Genomic DNA, 19622 nt, shown 5'->3' on the forward strand with positions numbered 1-19622 from the left:
CAAAGAAGTTGAGAGTGAGGTAATTTAGTTTTTTCTATGCACACTTGAATTTCATTTTCTAAATCAGAATATATAAGGTCTATAGGTATATAGGTCTTTGTACCTTGTATTTACATACTTCTAACGTACAAGAAAACTGCTATGGAAAATGTCTTGTTTTTAATCTCCCTTTTTTTCCTCTCTTTATTTTACAAAAACATGAAAACACTTTCAGACACTCTTGCTTTCCCTGTAGATGATATTATTACATAACTGTTTGGTGTCTTGGACCTTCATTGGGTATCTGTGACATACCCTTATAAATCACGATTCAGTATTATGTGTTTTTGGAATATCTGTATGTAACAACTATTCAAATACTGTATGTGGGTCCTACAGGCTGTAGTTTACATAACAACTTTACATTACATTGCTCTATAGATTGATGTAGTTAAATACATACAAAAAAGGCAAATTCATGTTGTAACAAAAAAAATAAAATGGGTAACCTTTTAATCTTTAAAGTAATCTTTTAAGTAAAATGCTTATCTTCCAGTACTCATGAGGCAATATAACAGAAAAAAATGTAGCTCAGGCAGCTGTTATTGACAGCTATGAAATGACACGCAACTGGATAAAGACCACTTCTAAGCTTTCGGTTTAGAGATAAATGTGTATTTGTACTTTTGTATGTTGCTAGGATACCTTTTTCTTATTACTTATTTTAATCTTATGCAAATTTGTATTTTATCTTCATTTACAGATGGAACCAATGAGATATAAAATAATAGTGCAGATTTCTGATGAGCCCCATCACTGGATCTTAACAGTAAGGGGGATTTTTTGTAACACTGACTGGTTTTTATATCTATTCTGTGATGGTTTGTCTTTAAAGTACATTTTGGATTGCACATATTGTCATAAAAAAAGAGGTAAACTATTTGACAGACCAGTGATCTCTACCTGTACTACTGTATTTTTTTAGTTACAGAATTTTACATTGTTTAGACTAGATTGTAAATAAATAATTTTACATATTATATCTTCCTACTTACTTGGCATTTAATGCTTATGCTTTAAAATTCCCAACTTAACACTTGTTTCCTCCCTAAAATGAAGTTAACGAACCCTTATGAAAGAAGGTGCCTATTTTTTAAACCACTAAGAGACCCAGACAAAAACGAATAAGTGCCTGAATGCAACAAGGTGAAAATATTGATTCTTAAAGGGCATTCATGTGAATGGATAGAGAGAATGTAATGTGTCAAGATGGGCATGTAGCACTCCAGATGGACATCAGAGACACAGTACATCACGTGGGGTCTTTGCCATGAAAGAGAGTAAGTGTCTGTAGTTACAGCCATGTTTTTAATGCTGAATTAATTAAACAAGCCCACTGGGACAATTTATTTTTTGACAGGTCCTCCATAGTCTTTTTGACAACTTTTATTGTCTTAGGTGTACTTGGTTCTGTTCCTTTTTTGTTTTGCAATCAAAAAAATAAGCCTATACTAAATACTGAGGATGCAAACTCCATGAGATTTGATATTACCAGCGCTCTTCTCCATGAATCCAGTGTGTTTCTTCCTCAGCTTAAACTGTATGATTCTAACTACTATTATTAAAAATCATTATGTTTTCAGCAGTGCCAACTTTCTTTCTACTGGGATGACTGTGGCTCAGGGGTCAGAGCAGTCATCCCCTGACTCCATGGTTGTTGGTTTGATCCCCAGCTCCTCCGACCTCATGTCAAAGTGTCCGTAAGCAAGATACTGAATTCCAATGTAGTTGCCTCTGTAACACCCCAGTAGGCCTATGTCCTACTCTGGCTATCAGAATCTATACCGCTGAGTCTGAGGTAAGCACCTGAGGTATCTGCTACTATGTTCTCTTCTAAGTCTTAGGTGCAGTGTTCTTCACTTACTAGGATTTCACGGTTCTCTGCGTTCATCAGTCACTAGGATCAGGAAAGAGATTATGTAAAATTGCAAACAGAGATTTATTTATGAAGTATCATATATAAAATCAAACACACTTCCTTTAGATCATTAACTTAAATTGAAGTGCATAATAAAATAATGATAAATGTAACCAAAATTTTCAGAAGTTCAATCAAATAACAAGAAAATAATTAACACTTACGCAACCCAAAATAAACTTTTCATTTCAACTAATATGTTCAATTGCCTGTTCTGATTGTCCTTTGCATAATGTCCTTCAACCTTTGTCAAATGGTTCCTTTAATTGTCTCACTGTGTTGGATGCCTTCCACTATTTGGCAAAACTATGTCTGAGATATTCTTCTAGAGTGAATTTCCTTTAATTTGGTTTATACATTGACCTTGGAATGACTCAAAATCCAGCAATCAGTGTCCTAATGAGAAGATTGCCCCCATGAGCGGGAACGAAAAACTAGCCAGGTGGTGCAGCTCCACAGCAGCAGAAGAATCAATACTCAAAAAAAAAAAAAAACAGCCTGCGCACAAATGTGCAGAACACAATCACAAATCCATAACAGCTTATTTCAGCATTTATGCCTTTCAACATGACAATGTGGAAAAAACATATGAAAAAAACAAATGTCATTTCTCCATTTTTATATCACACGTAAACGTTTTGTTACATGTCTTACCAAATCCACAGTAGCTGCTATGCATGTGGCACTCACTTAGCTTGTGGGCCTCGATTAGTCGACACTCAGTCGAAACACATTCTTAAACTCTCCAACAACAAAAATCTCTGAGTTAACAAGCTTAGTTTGAAAAGCTAACTCACCAGGATTATCCACTTAATTAATAGGAAACCTGTCAGAGTTCCATCTCGTCTCTTCCAAATCCGCTACTCCTCAGTAATCAGGAAGGTCTTTCTTGACATTCGTAACTTCAACGTTTTTTTAATTCTCACACACCTATTGGGGTGCGTAGTCTCCTCGGGTGGGAGACCTGAAACTTATATGTGCGCAGTACCCCAGAGAGCATTTTCGCCAAGGTGTTCATGATGTCATGTCTGAGACATGAAACATGTCTGAGAGTATTCTCCTTAATAAAAATATGCATTAAAACAGCTGTGGTTAGAAATTATCTGCATCTGAGCACACATCGTGGATACAGTAATTGTTTATTCAATATGTATCTGATAGCTTTATGACAGATGCAAACATACACACCAGATTTTACACCTTATTTTATTTAGAGGCAGAGGCTTATTAATTGTAGGCTATGAATAAGATTTCTTATTGATAGAAAGCCAGTGGAAAAAACTAGGAAGAGACAGAGCCTCTAATTCCTGATTAAAAAGACTTTGTCTTTCTGTAAGTTTTCTTTGGAGACTTTGTGGAGTGTTTCACACATAGACTTAAAAAAATGGACCATAAGTGTAAAAACACACTTTGATTTGCGTTTACATGCCCAAAGGAAAAGTGACACACATATAGCAAGTGTAGAAAGCTAGACTGTTAAAAAAGGAAAAGTTGCAAGATACATGCATATTACGCATTTCAAAAATGCAGCTGACTGGTTAATCATGTGAACATCTTGTTAAACTGAGTGAAAAACATGCTTACCCACTTCATGCTTTTCACATCACTTTTTAAAAAAAGCTCTTTCAGTATTGCAGACACTCATGTAATCACGGCTCAACACCCCATGCATTCAGCCCTCACAAAGGAATATAAATCTCCATTGGGCAGGATAATTACCAAGATAATTTTATCCATAATGATGCTTGTCAGTCAGGAGCACTGATGAAATTAAATAATTTTTTCTCTGTTAAATTCCCCCCTCCCCCCAGATTTATGTGTCAGAGGAAGAAGAAAAGGGTGAGACAAACTTAAAGTCTGAGTAACTTTTCTGTCTATAAAAGGCAAATCCATGCAGTATTAATGTAATTTCCTCAGCAAAAGCCACATGCCAGGGCCAGAGTGGTAGCAGAACATACACTAATTCATTGTGTAGCTTATGTCATCGGGGAACACGGGGACGTCGGCAGTTTCTCTGCAAGTCTGCAGAGAAACTGCACACTTTGATCTTGAATGTGAATATTTCTAAATTGCCTTAGTGGATTTTTAAGGCTACTTAAATTATTTCTGAGTTACTGTTACAGGGTTACAGGCAAAGGTAAAGGCCTTCTGTGGAACAACAGACATCCCTGTGTGGTTGTTAGAATATTTAACAAAAGCAGTGCCAAATATTTCTTCAAAAAATACATGTGCTTTCTTTTAAAAAATTAAGGTGGAGAAACTGGGACTCACACCCACTGTCTCACTCAACAAAGGCAAGTCAACAATCACTTGTGTCAAAGATTGACAATGACAGAATTAGAGCAAGGTTGTTCTCGGCTTCATGTCCCCCACAGGAACGTGGTACACACAACTCAGAATAGTAATTTGCATTTTCCAGAAGAAAAGGGCCACATAAAAAACAAAAATACCACCAAGAAAAGTTTAACCTTGAAGCTGTTAAATAATATAACCTGTCTGTCCTGTGGGTTGTTTTTATTAGGGAATTACTAATAAACTCAGGACAGATGACACCCAGAATTCTTCCTCCTTCCACCTGGATGTACTTCATGTTTGTCAGCATTTTTAGAAATGCACTCTCTGGTTCAAAAATACACCTACCATATAAGATAAAATGTATTTATTTTAGAATCAGTTACATGGGACTCAGTTGTCCACAATCAAAAATTAAAACACATACAATAAATTGTTAACCTGATTCCAAAAACAGTCGACCATGTTTGAGCAGTGTAAATGGTCTGCACTTTTAGAGATTTTTTTACCTATTGGTCCCCAAAGTGCTTTACATTTAAACCAATGGGGAAGCTTCTATGCAGCTTACCAGATTCAAGAAAGTTGGGATTCATTGTCTTGCTCAAAGACATTTTGACATGTGATAGAAGGAGCTGGAAATCAGACCAACAACCCTAGGATTGGTACACTACTTTATACATTTCCCTGGTGTCCTCCCGTACTGAAGCTTATGATTTTAAACTTTTTTGTTATTCTTTAACTTGACACCACTACATACGTTTTCCAACATTTAGAAATCCCCTATAAGAATCTAATTTAATTATATCACACAATGTAGACTACTGAATAAGACCTTTCTTTCATATTATATAAGTTACTGGGACAGAAATAAAAACAGCTTATTGGTTTGACTGGCAGTGGTGGATATATCACAACTACAACCATCAAGTTATAGCATAGCATTTAAAGAAACATTAACAACACAAATGAGAACTGTCCTAGAATTATTAATCAAGCAAAAAAAAATCGAAATTCTGATTGGCTACAAGTTGGAGACTTTTACATTGAATGGACAGCATAAACACCACCTTTAAAAGTATTAACGGTTTAGTCTTTCTGCTGTCCAGGTAGTGTAAGCACTGTTCCATTAACATTGAGCTAGCAAACTATGCTTCTATCAGTGTCTGTAACAACAGTCAATGCCTTTTTATATTTAAATAAATTTTTTCAATTCAGTTCAACTTTATTTATATAGCGCCAATTCACAACAAAGTAATCTCAAGCCACTTTACAGAATAAAGTCAAGACTATAAAGATGTATATAGAGAACCGAGCTCAGCCCAATTATCCCTTGAGCAAGCCATAGGCAACAGTGGAGAGGAAAAACTCCCTTTAACGGAGGAACCCTCCAGCAGAACCAGGCTCAGGGTGGACAGACATCTGCTTCGACTGGTTGGGGGGAGTGTAAAGTGAAGAGAGAAAAGAACAGAGCAACAAAAAGCAACAACAAAACATCGGGCAGATTGGTAGGACCAGTAGCTGCACGCTGGAAGACACACAGCTTCAAAGCTGGGGACACCTGCAAAGACGGACAGAGAGAGGGAGACAGAGAAGGACAAAGACAACTACAGGAGAAAACACAGAGTTAATGTCATACAGTGGTGACAATTGTGAGGTGAGGAGAGGAGAGAGGGAAAAGAGGAGGAAAGGAGTTCAGTGCATTGGGGGTTGGGTCCCTCAGCAGTCTAAGCCTATAGCAGCATAACTATTATCAAAGAGGAAGCTTTTAAGCCTAGACTTAAAAGTAGAGATCATTGCTTTTCCCAGTTTGTGACAAGCAATTATCACTTCAACTGATATTATTTTTTGATATATATTTCTAACATGCAAGCAAAAATGACACTTAAACTCTAGTCAGTTCAGATATTTAAGAAGGTCTACTGTATCTCAAGTCACCTGGTACAACTACAAATTCTAGATCCGCCCCAGAGTACATCACCAGCAGAAATCTCAGGTCTTCTGATCATGTTTTGTAAGTTGTCCATCATTCCAGGCTCAAGAGAAAACTAACTTGTGCTTTTGAAGTTGTAACCCCTCAACTCTGGAACCATAGCACCTGACATCAGTGGACACTGTGGAGGCCTTTAAAAAAACCTATTTATTTGGACCTGTATTTGTTTTGCTTTAGTGTTTGTTTGTTTTTTAGATGCTTTGCATCGTTTTTATTTTTATTTTATCTTTATGACTTTTATATGATTGCCATTATTGTGAAGCACTTGTGGGTGTTCTGTTCTTATAATTTGCTCAACAAATAACACCTAGTTACTCTCCACCAGTTTTGTTCTACAGTCAGTGTATGGTGGAGAGTCCCAACTACTTCTAGTGGGTACTGCTCCATCTCTCTACCTCTAGCTTTACACACGCAGCTATCAAACAGCTGAGGAACCAGTTTTCTTAATATATTTCAGCCCCTAAAATTGGATGTACTGATGTATTGATTAAAAAAGGAAAGAAAATAATTTACCTTAAGTGCACTTTTATTCCACATCACTATGTTTTTTTTATTATAATTTTTACAACAAGGAGTTATGATACTGTACCCTAGAACTGTGTGTTGTAGTTAGGTTTTTTGCAGTTTCCATATGTTGTTGTGCTTTGTGAAATGCGGCTGTTTACTTGTGTTTAATCTGTATCATAATTTAACTAAACAAAAAACTGAAAGGTTTATTTACTTTTTTCATATGTACAGTTTAGATGAGAATACGGTTATCTTTAATAAATGGACATGAGGCTGGTTAAGAGGACTGATGAAGTGCTTGGATTATCTCTGAGCTTTCGACTAGTCATTAAAACATCAAGTCCATAACTTCAGGCCATGGGCAGCTCATCATAGGCTGCATACTGTCCAGTCACATGGTGGTAGAGCTGTACACATATAAAGGAAGAGGACAGAAATCAAATTAAAAAAAATATCTTATATTGAAAATTAAGGAATAGAAAGAGTACAGCCTGAGTGTTGAATCCTCACCTGCCTCTCAATGTCAGTCAATAGGCTGCTGGCTCCCAGGCGGAACAGGTGAGGACAGAGCCAGTCATTGCCCAGCTCCTCTTTGATCAGATTGAGCCACACCAGACACTCCTGAGCGGTTCGAATCCCCCCTGCTGGTTTGAAGCCCACCTTTAGAGGACATGCATATTTTTAAATAGTCACATTTTACTTTAGGGATAGTAAGTTATGTTTTTCAGTATCTAACTCTAAATAAATAAAAATCCCAACAATTCAGTGGATACAGTTTAATGTATTGAAGATGTATTTTGTACAAGCATACTGCCTCAGCAAAAACATTTATTGAACATTTAAGTAATAATTCTAGAACAATTATGTCTGTGATGTGCTTTTGACACATCTCAATGTGTTACTACACTAGTCAATGAGAAACTGGTAAATATCCTGGTAAATGTACCAGTATATTTACCATATTTACATTTACCTACAGACAGGTAGAGCAGTATATAACAGTAGTGTTATATGTATGTGGTATTCATAAGATTTTAAAATGATGTCATTTTGGAAGATAAACGCTGATGTCTGCTGTTGGCTAAACTAAAACAAGCACCTTCCACTGCTGTTAATGAGCTCATCATTGTCAGACTATTTAGATTTTATGCTCATTTAATGTGATCCACATGTGTATGTAGTGAATAATTGTATCAATGTGTATAGATTGGTTTCTTAATAGCTGATCTAACAAATCAGTAAGAGATGCAGGATGAAAGAGACCTTCTGACCAGGTCTGAATAAAACTGAACCAGTTCTAATTAATGCAATCACAAGGTAAGTTACAGGGTTGCAGGGCAGGTAACCATGGAGATGACCTCACACCTGAGAGGTGTGAATGACTTAATTTAAATATTCACAAACTACTGAAAGTCAAAAGTCACAAAGTTTACCTTGTAGCCTGTAAACAAGTAGTAGTTACGGATAGCTCTTGCCATCACAATGGCAACTGAGTAAGTAGCATTGATAGCCTCCTTTCCTGTGGATGTTTTGATGAAGTCAGAACCTGTCAAGTTTAAAAAGGTGACAAGTAGTCATTCAGAATGAAGCATAGGATACAGTACATAATAGCAATTATTGTGCATTGCTATAATAATTTATTTGTCAGTATGTTTTCAACGCAGCTACTTTACATTTAAACCTGGCAAGATTCAACATGTCATATGCTCAAAAATACAAATAATGCTGCTTATAGCCCAGTCTGTGGGCTGCAGGAAAGGGGTGAAAAAAAACAACAACTAATAATTCATCTCTTCTGTGTCTCTGCTGTATAATGATTACTCATTACTCAACAGAGCAAAGATGAGCATTTTCCAGTTCGTTAAAGACATGTTCTACTGTATGTGTTGTATGTCTTCCAGTCAGGTCTTTTGTCAGTTTCTCCTCTCTTCCTCCAACTGAAAGAATCCTTAATATTTGTTATGGGGAATGTTAATTATGAGATAATGGATAATGGTTATTAAATGCGGGTGGCGGTAATGAAGCTCAATTCATTTGCATGGGCAGAGCGATACTGGTGTGGGAATAAAAGAGTAAAAGAGGCTGCAACAGAGATTAATGGGTAAAATTATCATTCAATTTCAGGAATTTCATATGCATTCATAGGAACATGGAGAGATTAAGGACTGTGAGTGGTGACAAACCACCATTTTAATAATGATTTCTATCAGAGACCCTGGTTCTGTAATCAGCTTATATTACATGAAGGCTAGTTAAGCACACAATGTATGTGTGTGTGTGTGTGTGTGTATATGTGTCTTTGCATGAGAAGTCCGTTCATTAGCTCTACCCTTTCAAAAGGCAAAACAAAATGCTAATCAGCAGCACAAAAAGGCTGACAGCAGGAATTACACTGTGTCCAACATTTACATAGAATTCCAACATTTTTAGTGAAAATCAGGTAATTTAAAAACCAGTTTCCTGTAACAAGTATATATGACCTGTTTTTTAACAATTCAGAGCGAAATACACAATTAAAGTAGTTACTTATAGCCAATGTTTCAATGTGCCAATTTGATTATTACTGTAAGACACTTGAGACAGAAAACTAAAAGAAACTTGGCTGACTGCCTACTTTGTAAATATGCCATTGAAATGACTAATAATACTCTAATAAATATTCTTTACCTGTCCTGACACTCTCATTGTGTTTTATTAATGAAGATATATATTCTGCTAAATGACTGTAAATTTTAATAGTAAATATAGTCTAGTATAGAATACTAGAGAAAAAAAATGCACATGAAATCCAAAAAGAGGCTGAAGGTTTGCACACCATGTAGTCAGAGCCAAACTAGACACCTAGCTCCAGCCAGGCTGGAGCTCAAACTCAAGTCTCCCATGTGAAAGAGCTTCACATTGAAAACACGCCACCATGTCAAGGTAGTAATTGTATGTGGGGTTGTGTGATAAAGTCTACAGCACTACACTTCTACTACAACACCTTGTACATTATGGTTGGGACTTTGATATGCACATGCACGGGGTGCTGCAACTATGATATGCCATGGCACAAAAGACAAGCATCTGCTGTAAGAGTGGCCAATTCACGTGGCAGAGGCCAACATTTTGAATGCCTACATCTGTACATCTGTATGCTTTGGATCATAAGCTGTTCCATCATTTCCTCTTTCCATTTTCTGGCACAAGTTATTCTGTGTCAATCAGTCCAGAGTACATTTGGGCTCACTTTTTTGGAGTTTTCTAGCAAAGAAAATAAGTCTTTTCTTTTATTTCTTGAGTGTTTCTTGTGTGTTGTGCCTAGTTGTTAAGCCTCTGTAATTTATTCCTAAAGCTGTCTCTTGACTGTAGACTTTGGCAATGACTCGCTGACCTTCTATAGCGCATTCTTGACTTGGCTAGATGGCGTGGGAGTGCTTTTCTTCACCATGAACAGAATTCTGAACCCATGCAATTTAGCTGTTTTGGTCTTCCCAGCCTTTTGTTGTTACCTCTTGTTTGCTAGTTAATTGCTTCTTTTTAAAATACTCAGAACTGTTGAGTTGGCCACTCCCGTTGTTTGTACTCTTTCTGGTGGGATTGTTTTGTTTTTTCAGTTTTTCCTTCTCTAGCTCAGAAACCTCTTTAGACCTCATGTTCAGAGTTCCAGTGTACAGACAATAAATACAACTATACCACTCAGAACCACAACCAGGCCTTTTATCAGCTAGATTAGTCTGGGAGAAAGGAGGGAACAGAGCACAGCAAGTACGTGTCAGCCATTTTGTCCATTATGTATGATCCACCAAAAATAAATGGTCTGTTCTTGTATACTGCTTTTCTAAATACAAAACACTTTTACACTGCTTCTCATTTACCCATTCACACTCACAATATCAAACAACGATTGGGGACCTGCTATACAGCTGGCCTACACTCACCAGGAGCCACTAAGTGGGAGTTCAGGGTCTTACTCCAGGACACTTCGACATATGACAGGAGGAGCCAAGAATCAAACTAATCAAAGGTCCTAGCAACAGTGGATGAATGCTTTACCTCCTGAGCCACAGTCTCCCCCAAAATTGCCAGTGGGGTGTGTATAAATATGGCTGTAATTCCTAAAAGGTTAGTTCCACACATTTGTCCAATCCCTTAAATTTAAGGTGAAATTCTGGACCTTGCTCACATGTTTAATTTCAAATCCTAGGTGGTTGTGTGGAGAGGCCAAATGCCAAAAGCCACCAATATTTATGAACCCAACAATATCTTAGTAAAATCCTTGCAGTGTAGAGCCCTGCCTTAGGTGTCAACAGGGTTAAGGTCATCCCTTAGTGGTTTTATCACGGCAGTTCAGAAAATGCTGTGATCAGGTTTCACCCTTCATCCATTCTTCCCATCCTGTCTGGCATCTTATAGTTAAAAAACCCATTCAGTTATTTGCAAGGTGTTACCATAACTAGGTCTACACTAGCCCCGTCTGTAATTTCTTAATGTGATTTTAAATATGACTATTGTTTACTGTTGCAGCAAAATGTCTACATTCTCAAGGCAACATCACCTGCCCAAAAGTGTATTTTACAGACATGTAAAATCTTTTCTCATCCTTGGAAAGAGATTAAATAAATTAAAATTTTAATTTGTGAAATGCTGACATTATATAAATTTCAACTGACTGTTCATGTTAATGAACATTCTCTCTATGCATAAGAGAGGCCATATCAAACATCTCAGGGCAATAAGTAGTGCAACTCACCAGCCATCATAGCAACCATGCTGGCCTTGTAGACATTTGTGAAGGTGCCCAGCTCTCCTACAGCCAGGATAGTCTTCATGTGCGCATTACCACAGACCATACGAAACTGACGGATTTCATCAAACATGGCTGTAGAGGGGGACAGTAAACACTATCTAAATGTACTTCATCTATTACTAAAAGAAACATAAGCTCATATTATCTCCAAAATTTAAAACACAAGAATGAAACTGACTGTAATTCTTACAAAACACCAATAAAAATGTGTTATCAGTAGAGGAATACACAACAAATCTTGTTAATCTGAGTTAGACTGAGGTAAGTCCTGAGTTGAAATTTTGTGAATTCTATTACTCAAAGAATACATTATCTATCTATTCAAAGCGGACACAGTTTGAATTGATACTGTTCTGTTAACACATTTCCAAGTTCAGGAATGAACATAAACAAGTACTAAACATCCTAATTGTTAAAAGCATAACAGACGTTTGAAAATCATTGCAATTTTTTGTGGAAATTTTAAAACAAAAAAAACACATCAAAATATAAAGTATCTTTGAAATAAAAGAATAAACATTTAAAAACAAATAAATCAGAGCTGTTAACTCTTACTATATGATTCCTTGTGAGCCTACAGGTCTAGCTCAATTAAGTAAGTTAAGTACTTTCTTTCTAATGATATTGTCAAAGCACACCTTCCCACTGTCCTGTGAGAGCAAGAGTCCTGTTGATGACAATGTCAATCTCAGTGGCACCATCAGCCACTGCCATACGGACTTCCTGAAGGCGTGTCTCCAGGGGTGTTTGGCCTGCTGGGAAACCAGTGGCTACTGGATGGGGAGGAAAAGTCAACTGTCAATACTACTCAAGTACAAGTCAATTTATTTCTTGCAATAAAAGGGTTACTATACCGTAGATCTGATTCAGTTTCAGGTGACTTACCTGAGGCAACAGGGAGGGTAGACTTTGCTGCTTCTAGTAATTTGGCAGCATCAGCAACACGGGATGGGTACACACACACTGCTGCTGTAGTCACTTCTGACACAAACCAAAACAAAAAGCAGCCGAGCAGTTTAGAAAATGGAAACAGACTGGTCTGTGTCACCTTCTCTTGAGTAAGTTCAGGTATGAAAAGAGGTCCAGAATTGCTGAAGGTGAATGTTTCAGCTATTTTCCTCCAAGAGATAATAAATGCCTAGGAAATGTTCTTGTTTCCATTCCCTAACTTATGCTTTTCAAATATCCTATCATGAAGTTAATCATTGTGTTATTTTGTTTTCATGGTGCAGATCCTTTGGCAAGGATATAAATCAATATATATATATATATAATATACCAATATATGGATCTTCCAGATATAGGTGTAATACTGCAGTTCTTTAAACCTGTTCTGTGCATGCACAAGAAATGCATAAAATACAGTATTTCAATCTAACTATTAATATGTTTTCCACTTTTGAATTTTAAGCATGTTTGACTTAAATAAAAAGTAAAGTACAACAAAAAGTGATGTCTGATTATACTTTGCGTTGGAGGCAGATAAGGAGACAGTAAATTATTGTTTTTCTGAACCAGGTCAGGCTAAAGAGTACTGGTATATTGAAACTGTCCATAGTCAGGAAAGACTAATGGATTCCTAAAGAAAAGGTTTGAGAAAATTACTTGAATAATTGTTAAGTTGTTAAGGTTAAGCCTCCTGAAATATCATCTTAAAAATGTACACAATGTCTAAAAATGTTTTACATTGAATTTTTATTTAATAACCCCCAGCTCTAGATAGGGGCGTCTAAAAAGTAGTGGTGTTAAAAGGAATTTGCATTTGGATTACCCATGATAGCCCTAATATATACACTCAATGGCCACTTTATTAGGTATGCCTGTTCTACTGCTTGTTAACACATACTCAATCAGCCAATGACTTGCTAGCAACACAAATCTGCAATGCATTTAGGCATGTAAATATGGTTTAGACAATCTATTGAAGTTCAAGCAGAGCATCAAAATAGGGTAGAATGGCAATTCAAGTGACTTTGAACGTGGCATGGTTGTTGGTGCCAGATAGACTGGTCTAAGTATTTAAAAAAAAAAAAAGGGAAAAACAAAAATCCACTTAGCAGTTTGCTCTGTGAAAATTAGTGGCTGATGCTAGAGGTCAAAGGTGAATAGACAGACTAGCTTGAATTGATAGAAAGGGGCAGTTGTTTTACTAGCTGAGCTACCTTCAGTCCCAAATAAGGGTGTATTAAAACTACAACACATTAAACACACTTAAATTACTCACATGATCTCCATTCAACCACATAGGACTGCTGAAACTAGTTACTATAAAAGGTGAACATTATATATCATGCAATGAATTGTTTTTTCAGAGTATTCATTTGGATTAAAATGTGTTTTTACTTTAATGAAGTTTTTTATTTGTCCAATAAGATTCACCATGATTAAAATTTGCAATGCTTCTTTTATTTTAGTTCCTTTGCCAATGCAGTTCTACCTACACTGAATGAATTTTAGCCAATCCTATTTTTAAAAAACAGGTCTTAATTTTTTATATATTTTAGTAAAATCTATTTTACTAAAATAGTCCATCTCTTCCAAGGGCACCAAGGTGGCCCTTGTTGGGTGATTCAAATCCATAGTAAGCAGCTATTGGTGAGGCAGTCGTCATCAAGGGGTCAGTGGTTCAACTCAAGGTCCCTGCTGGCTATGTATTAAAGTGTCCTTGAGCAAGGCACAGAACCCCCAGTTGCTCCTGGTGGGTCAGGTGAACACCTTCCATGGCAGCAAGCCATTTTCAAAAACTTGTATTATAAATTAGTTTTTAACACATCTCTATTTAAACTTTGTTTTGAATTTAGGTTAATTTACAACTAATTGGAACTTACCAGGGGTAGACTTATTTAAACTTCACTTTTATTTATGCGTGGACTTTGCTTAACGGCATAAAATCGTATTGTCTTGCCAAATATTACTGCTCTGCACTGTAAACATTACATGCATCCAGTTTCAGGTCAGTGCATCTGTCTGCTGGCAGGAGAGGGCAATTTCATGGTGTGTTTAAGGACAGCAACCCAAAAAAATCAATTTAGTAAATAAACAACTATGTCTACAAATAGGCTGGTTCTCATTCTTAGTATAATAATGGGAGTGGAGTGATGTAGAATGAAATTTGGGCAGAAGAACGGTCACTGGATCCCCTTCGTACGTACCCATAAGACATTAAAAAGAACTTGATCGGAAGTGACTGTAACATCACTACATATGGGAATGTGCTCCAACTGTGAGAGTTGCTGATTGAACACTAAATCCATGTACAATAACAAATATGCAAAAAAAAAAAAAAAAAAAAACCCTATATACACACAGCTCCCGAATTTTAAAGAATATTAAATAACCGGTACAGACCCATCTCATTCACGCTGAAAACATGAGAAGGTAGTCAAAAGCTTTTGTGTTCCTCTTTCAACTTTCAACATTTAGGCAAAAAGATATGTCATAATTTAGTGTAGATAATAAGAAATTTTTTTGCATCATCATTTCCTCAAATTTTTATTTAACCATTTTCAAGAGTATTGCACACTGATGACAGCTTGCTCCAGCTGCATTAGACAGAACACAGACAGAAACAAACCTTTGTCATGCATATCCATCTTCTTGAGCAACTTATATTCAACTGGTTGGATGGCTTTCAGACACAGCCGCTGGATGTTGGATGGTGTGTCATCTCCAGCAAGTGTTGTCAGGTCAATACATGTAACAGCTTTCAGCAGCCAGGCAGCCTGCAAGATGAACACAGAAATTACATGCAACATAACAGCAAATGCGTTTAATTTGTCTCAATCTAGAAAGGTTATTGTCACTGCCTTCAGAAGAGTTTAATTTGCGAGAGAATAATTTTATAAAGTATTTTGTAACTAGGGGTCTCAGTTCCAAAATTACGTGATACATATTGTATATGGTTTATGCTAACTAACCATTTCTTGCAGGGAACACAAGCCTTTTTCACACACGCACTGGAATCCTAACCCTGATTTATATGTTTGCATATAAATCTGCACCGTTAGCTCCACAGGAGCCATCTGTGGCTGCCCGCTGATATACCCCTGGGAGATGGGTTACATGCAGAGAACAATTTTCATTGTAATATGTATTTCTATAAAAACATTCTTCCATCCTTGCATGGAAGAATGTGTATTATTATTTCATGTTGTGTTAAATCTGGCTCCACAGGGTTGAAGTGACTATTGTAATCCAAGGTAAGACTTTGTGTTTTCATTTTCATTTCTCTGCATCAGGAGTAGTAGAATTTTATTTCAATCATTTAAGGCTAATAAAGAGATCAAATTGATCCATTTTAAATATTAACTAAACCTGCCTGTTCATGAGTTGGTCTTTATCTATTTGCAAAACCTTTCATTGTCCCATGTTACAAACATTTAAACATGGTTTTGTCGTCACAAGTCCAAAAATCGTAGTTTATTAATAGTCTTTCAACCAGAGTCCACACATTTACTCCTTCATCTCAATGATGACACATATCAGTGACATAACATTTTTTTTTTCATATTTTTTTTTCAAGGCTGAGATATGCGGTCTGAAAAAAAGGCAGACAATTCACACAGACTTAAGGCACAGCATCTTACCTGTGGCATCTATTTTTATATTTTATAAGTTTAAAGTTTTTCTATATCCTAAATCATTCTCATCAGATTTATAGAAAGACGTGGTCTGAGAATGATGTGGTCTCAGACTTTTGAACCTACTGTTTGTAATTATATGTTGCATTGTGAGATTAATGTCATCATGTCCTGTATGTGTAAAACACTTGATTCAGGTGAGACATAAAACTGTACCTGCCACTGTTTTGTGGGGATCTTCTGTCCTTGGATATGCTGAGCTCTCTTCAGGACAGTTTGTGTGTTCACTTTGATTTTGGATATATACTCCAGATCTATCAGAACACAACAGAAAAACAAAAAAAAGCAAGCTAAATAAATATATTTACATACATAATATAATCCTGCCACTGAGTTATGAGATTGTTGCAATTGACCTATCATTTACTTTTGGGCTCATTGATACCTTGCTTGAAGCTGAGTTGTTGGTTTTCTTCTGTTTGTGTGGGTGTGTGTGTGTGCGCAGCTTTCCACACAAGTGGCAAGTGCCGGAAATCTTAAATTTCCCTCAGTATCAATAAAGTATGCATGTTTGTATGTAGCTGGTTTATTTAGCTAGCTACTGCAAAGATAGATGGATATTTACTCTACTATTTAACATCCACTATGTAACACAGTATGCAGACGATAGCAAACAAACCCTTGCAAGTAAAACAGATTTACACTCACTGGTACACTTGCCATGCAATACAGTATCTCTACCATGAATTCCACTTTTACAAGGTTTTATTTTTTCAGTTTTTAATTTCAACCTGTCAGAAATGTGATAAAACTAGTTTTATTAGTTTTTTTATTGAGGTCACAGTGGGTGGCGGAGCCATAATTACATTACATTACATTAAAAGGTGGTTCTAATGTTTTGACCTCATTATAAATGAGTTGTCCAGGGAACATATGTTTAATCTGTGTTAAAGGCAGTGGTGGTAGGGGGCTAAGGGTGCCACCATCATTTTTATACTTTTAAAAATCGACGATGCGATCCAGGACATGGTCAATATCTCATTATGCCTTTGAAGTTTTGCCTAAGGCTAAATTGTTTTGAAGTTTGCCTAACCAGCATTTAAGGAAGTCAGTTATCAGTTATCCCGTGATTGAACAGTCCTCTGTTTTATCTCTTTGCTTCACATTCACCATAATTACATTAAGTCTGGTTAAATACACCACGTGAGGTCTCTACACTGCCAAAAACGGCAAAGAGTCTGTCTGTCTCTCTCTCAGCAGCAACTCATTTACATTAATACAGGAGTAGGAAAACCCATGTCAAGCCATCAAAAACACAAGGTTCAAAGGAGGAAAAAAAGGAAAAAAGGACCTTCGGTTCAGCAGCATGCTGGTGATCACAGACATGACAAGTCTGTCGCAGACATTCACAATATGAATGTAGCCACAGTCATCTAGAAACATCTTAAAATCATCAAATGCAAATTTATGAGCTGATATAAAATGCCTATAAACATTAGGTGAAATGAGAATTGTGATCGTTTGAGAACTGATTTTTTTCATAAGAAATAACTTAGGTCTTATATGTTTTCAAAATGTACTCAAGTTATAATTATTCTGATGCAGCACTGTCAGCTTTAAGTGACAAAATTTGCCATATCCTAAAATAATTTTTTCAGCAATCCCAATGTAAACACTGAACCCAACAATGACGTCTCAAAATGGTCACTTCTATAGCAACTAATATGAGTCCTTTCATGCACTGGATTTATGACTTTCTCCTTACTTTGTCCAGAGGGAGTGCATGTGTGAACAAATGTCAAAGTAAGACACTCCCGATATTATCCGGAATTTATCCTGCGAGCAGTTTTTCACATGTGAGGATGTTTCTCACTCAGATGATCTCTTGCTTTGTTATAATGTGTTAAACTTGGGGTTCCGCGTCTTGCTTAAATAAAGAGCAAGCAAAGAAGTCATTCACTAGTTGTGGGATTGGTGGTCGATCCCTGGTTGCACTTTCTCTGCTATTTCAGAGTAAGGTGATGCAAACTCTTGCAGATATAATTTTCATTATTTTACTATGCTTTGTCATACACTTCTTGATCAGTTTTTGTTATTTTACTCTCTGAATTAGATCTAAAGGATGCAAACGTAACTCTACCCTTAATATATTAACAATATCAAAGTGTCTGGCATGGCAGCCACTGACAATGACACAGTGTTTTAGATAAAACACTTGCTTTGGCCTACGTAAATCATTATTGTGATTTCAGATTAAAAACATTGGCAATGCTTTCAATGTAAAAGCAGCTGCTGACACGGCTGAATGTAAACAAAAAGTCAATGAGAAATTTACATGCAGAACTATGTTCAGTTTGTATTACTGTCCAGCGTTCACCCAAATTAGTGTATATAATTTTTTTAGATTAGGTTTATTTTGTTGTAACTAGGCACTAAAGTAGAGCATAAAATAAATTTAGCAATTTTAAAATGCTTTGGTGGGTTTAAAATAGTTTAACATTTGGTATTGATGGTGTTTACATTGGTATTATTGTTGATAGTAAAAACACTTTAAACTTCACCAGTGTTTAATTGTCTGTGTTTGCCAAGTTATTATTTATTTATTTTGGTCTTTCGGCGTATCCAGGGAGTTCAGGGTCGCCGAAGCGGATCATTGCCTTACGCCGAATGTTTTTCCTGACTTCGACATGTAGCCTGAGCTACAGCCGCCCCCTGTCCGTTTTTGCCAAGTAGTGTTGCTTCAATCAGTTTGTCAGGTGAATTAAGTTACCTCTAAACTGTGTCCTGTTATAATAAAACTGTTACAGCTTAATGCTACAGAGAATCTTTGTTTGTTCTGAATTCACTATTGAACATTAGCGCAAAGCAACCATGTAATAATTAACTTGTTAAACATTACATAACAGTTTAAAGTTAGAAAGTCAGAGAGCAAAGATGTTCACACGTGTTCATATCGGAACTGACAATGTAACGGCAGCAGTTTAGCAAGAACAGAAAAAATATTAGTTACCTAAGCTTATTCCTGGATTCCTGGCCGACATTCTGAGACAGATAACGCTGGAATTTATAAAGGTGAAAATATTGAACTGTAGAGCAACATCCACCTCTAACCCTAACTCTATTTCCCTCTTCTTACAGTTTCGCTGCTTTTAGAAAACCTAGACTTCTAATGCATTATCGCGACCAACTTGTTAGACTGAACCAATAGACTGAGTGAAAAAACACAGAGATTATGTTTTCCGGTCTTTCAGCGAATTATGTGTCCTCTTCGATATCTAGGAGGATGTTCAATCTAAACCGTCTGACTGCAATTTCAGCGAGCCAATCACAAAAAACTTAGGGTCCATGACGTTTCCTGCGTCACATCCGATAGTACTTGGTCGTAGTCCGAAGTACTTTTTTTTCTAAAACTTTATTGCATTTATTACTTTACAACACTTATAGAAATATTATGTATTGAGATAATTAACAGTTACGGAGAAATGCAAAAACGCACACATCATTTGT

At 36.5% G+C, this 19622-nt stretch overlaps 1 protein-coding gene across 2 annotated transcripts; it reads right to left on the bottom strand.

The window, feature by feature from the left end:
- Positions 1–6747: 6747 nt before the first annotated feature.
- dera (deoxyribose-phosphate aldolase (putative)) lies at positions 6748–19392 on the bottom strand. 2 transcript variants are annotated; one of them, XM_067490751.1, is made up of 9 exons: positions 19126–19392; positions 16332–16429; positions 15110–15257; positions 12421–12513; positions 12174–12308; positions 11479–11607; positions 8180–8292; positions 7257–7406; positions 6748–7153 (listed from the first exon to the last, which is right to left on the bottom strand). In XM_067490751.1, exons 1-9 carry the CDS (start codon positions 19154–19156, stop codon positions 7097–7099), a joined length of 954 nt encoding a protein of 317 aa, XP_067346852.1. In that variant the 5' UTR covers positions 19157–19392; the 3' UTR covers positions 6748–7096. The 2 variants fall into 2 exon arrangements, with proteins under 2 accessions (XP_067346852.1, XP_067346850.1); XM_067490749.1 differs by having other exon boundaries at positions 12421–12516; positions 19126–19388.
- Between the last annotated feature and the right edge of the window lie 230 nt (positions 19393–19622).

Source organism: Channa argus, chromosome 21, assembly GCF_033026475.1.
Source record: "Channa argus isolate prfri chromosome 21, Channa argus male v1.0, whole genome shotgun sequence".
Classification (NCBI taxonomy): Eukaryota; Metazoa; Chordata; class Actinopteri; order Anabantiformes; family Channidae; genus Channa; species Channa argus.

Excerpts from the sequence above, each read along its gene's own strand:
- dera (XM_067490749.1), bottom strand. The coding sequence starts at position 19,156 with ATGTCGGCCAGGAATCCAGGAATAAGCTTAG. Across the intron at positions 11,608-12,173 it reads TCTCACAGGACAGTGGGAAG|CCATGTTTGATGAAATCCGT; the intron begins GTGTGCTTTGAC and ends CCCCCTCTACAG. Across the intron at positions 7,407-8,179 it reads ACTTGTTTACAGGCTACAAG|GTGGGCTTCAAACCAGCAGG; the intron begins GTAAACTTTGTG and ends TGTCCTCTAAAG.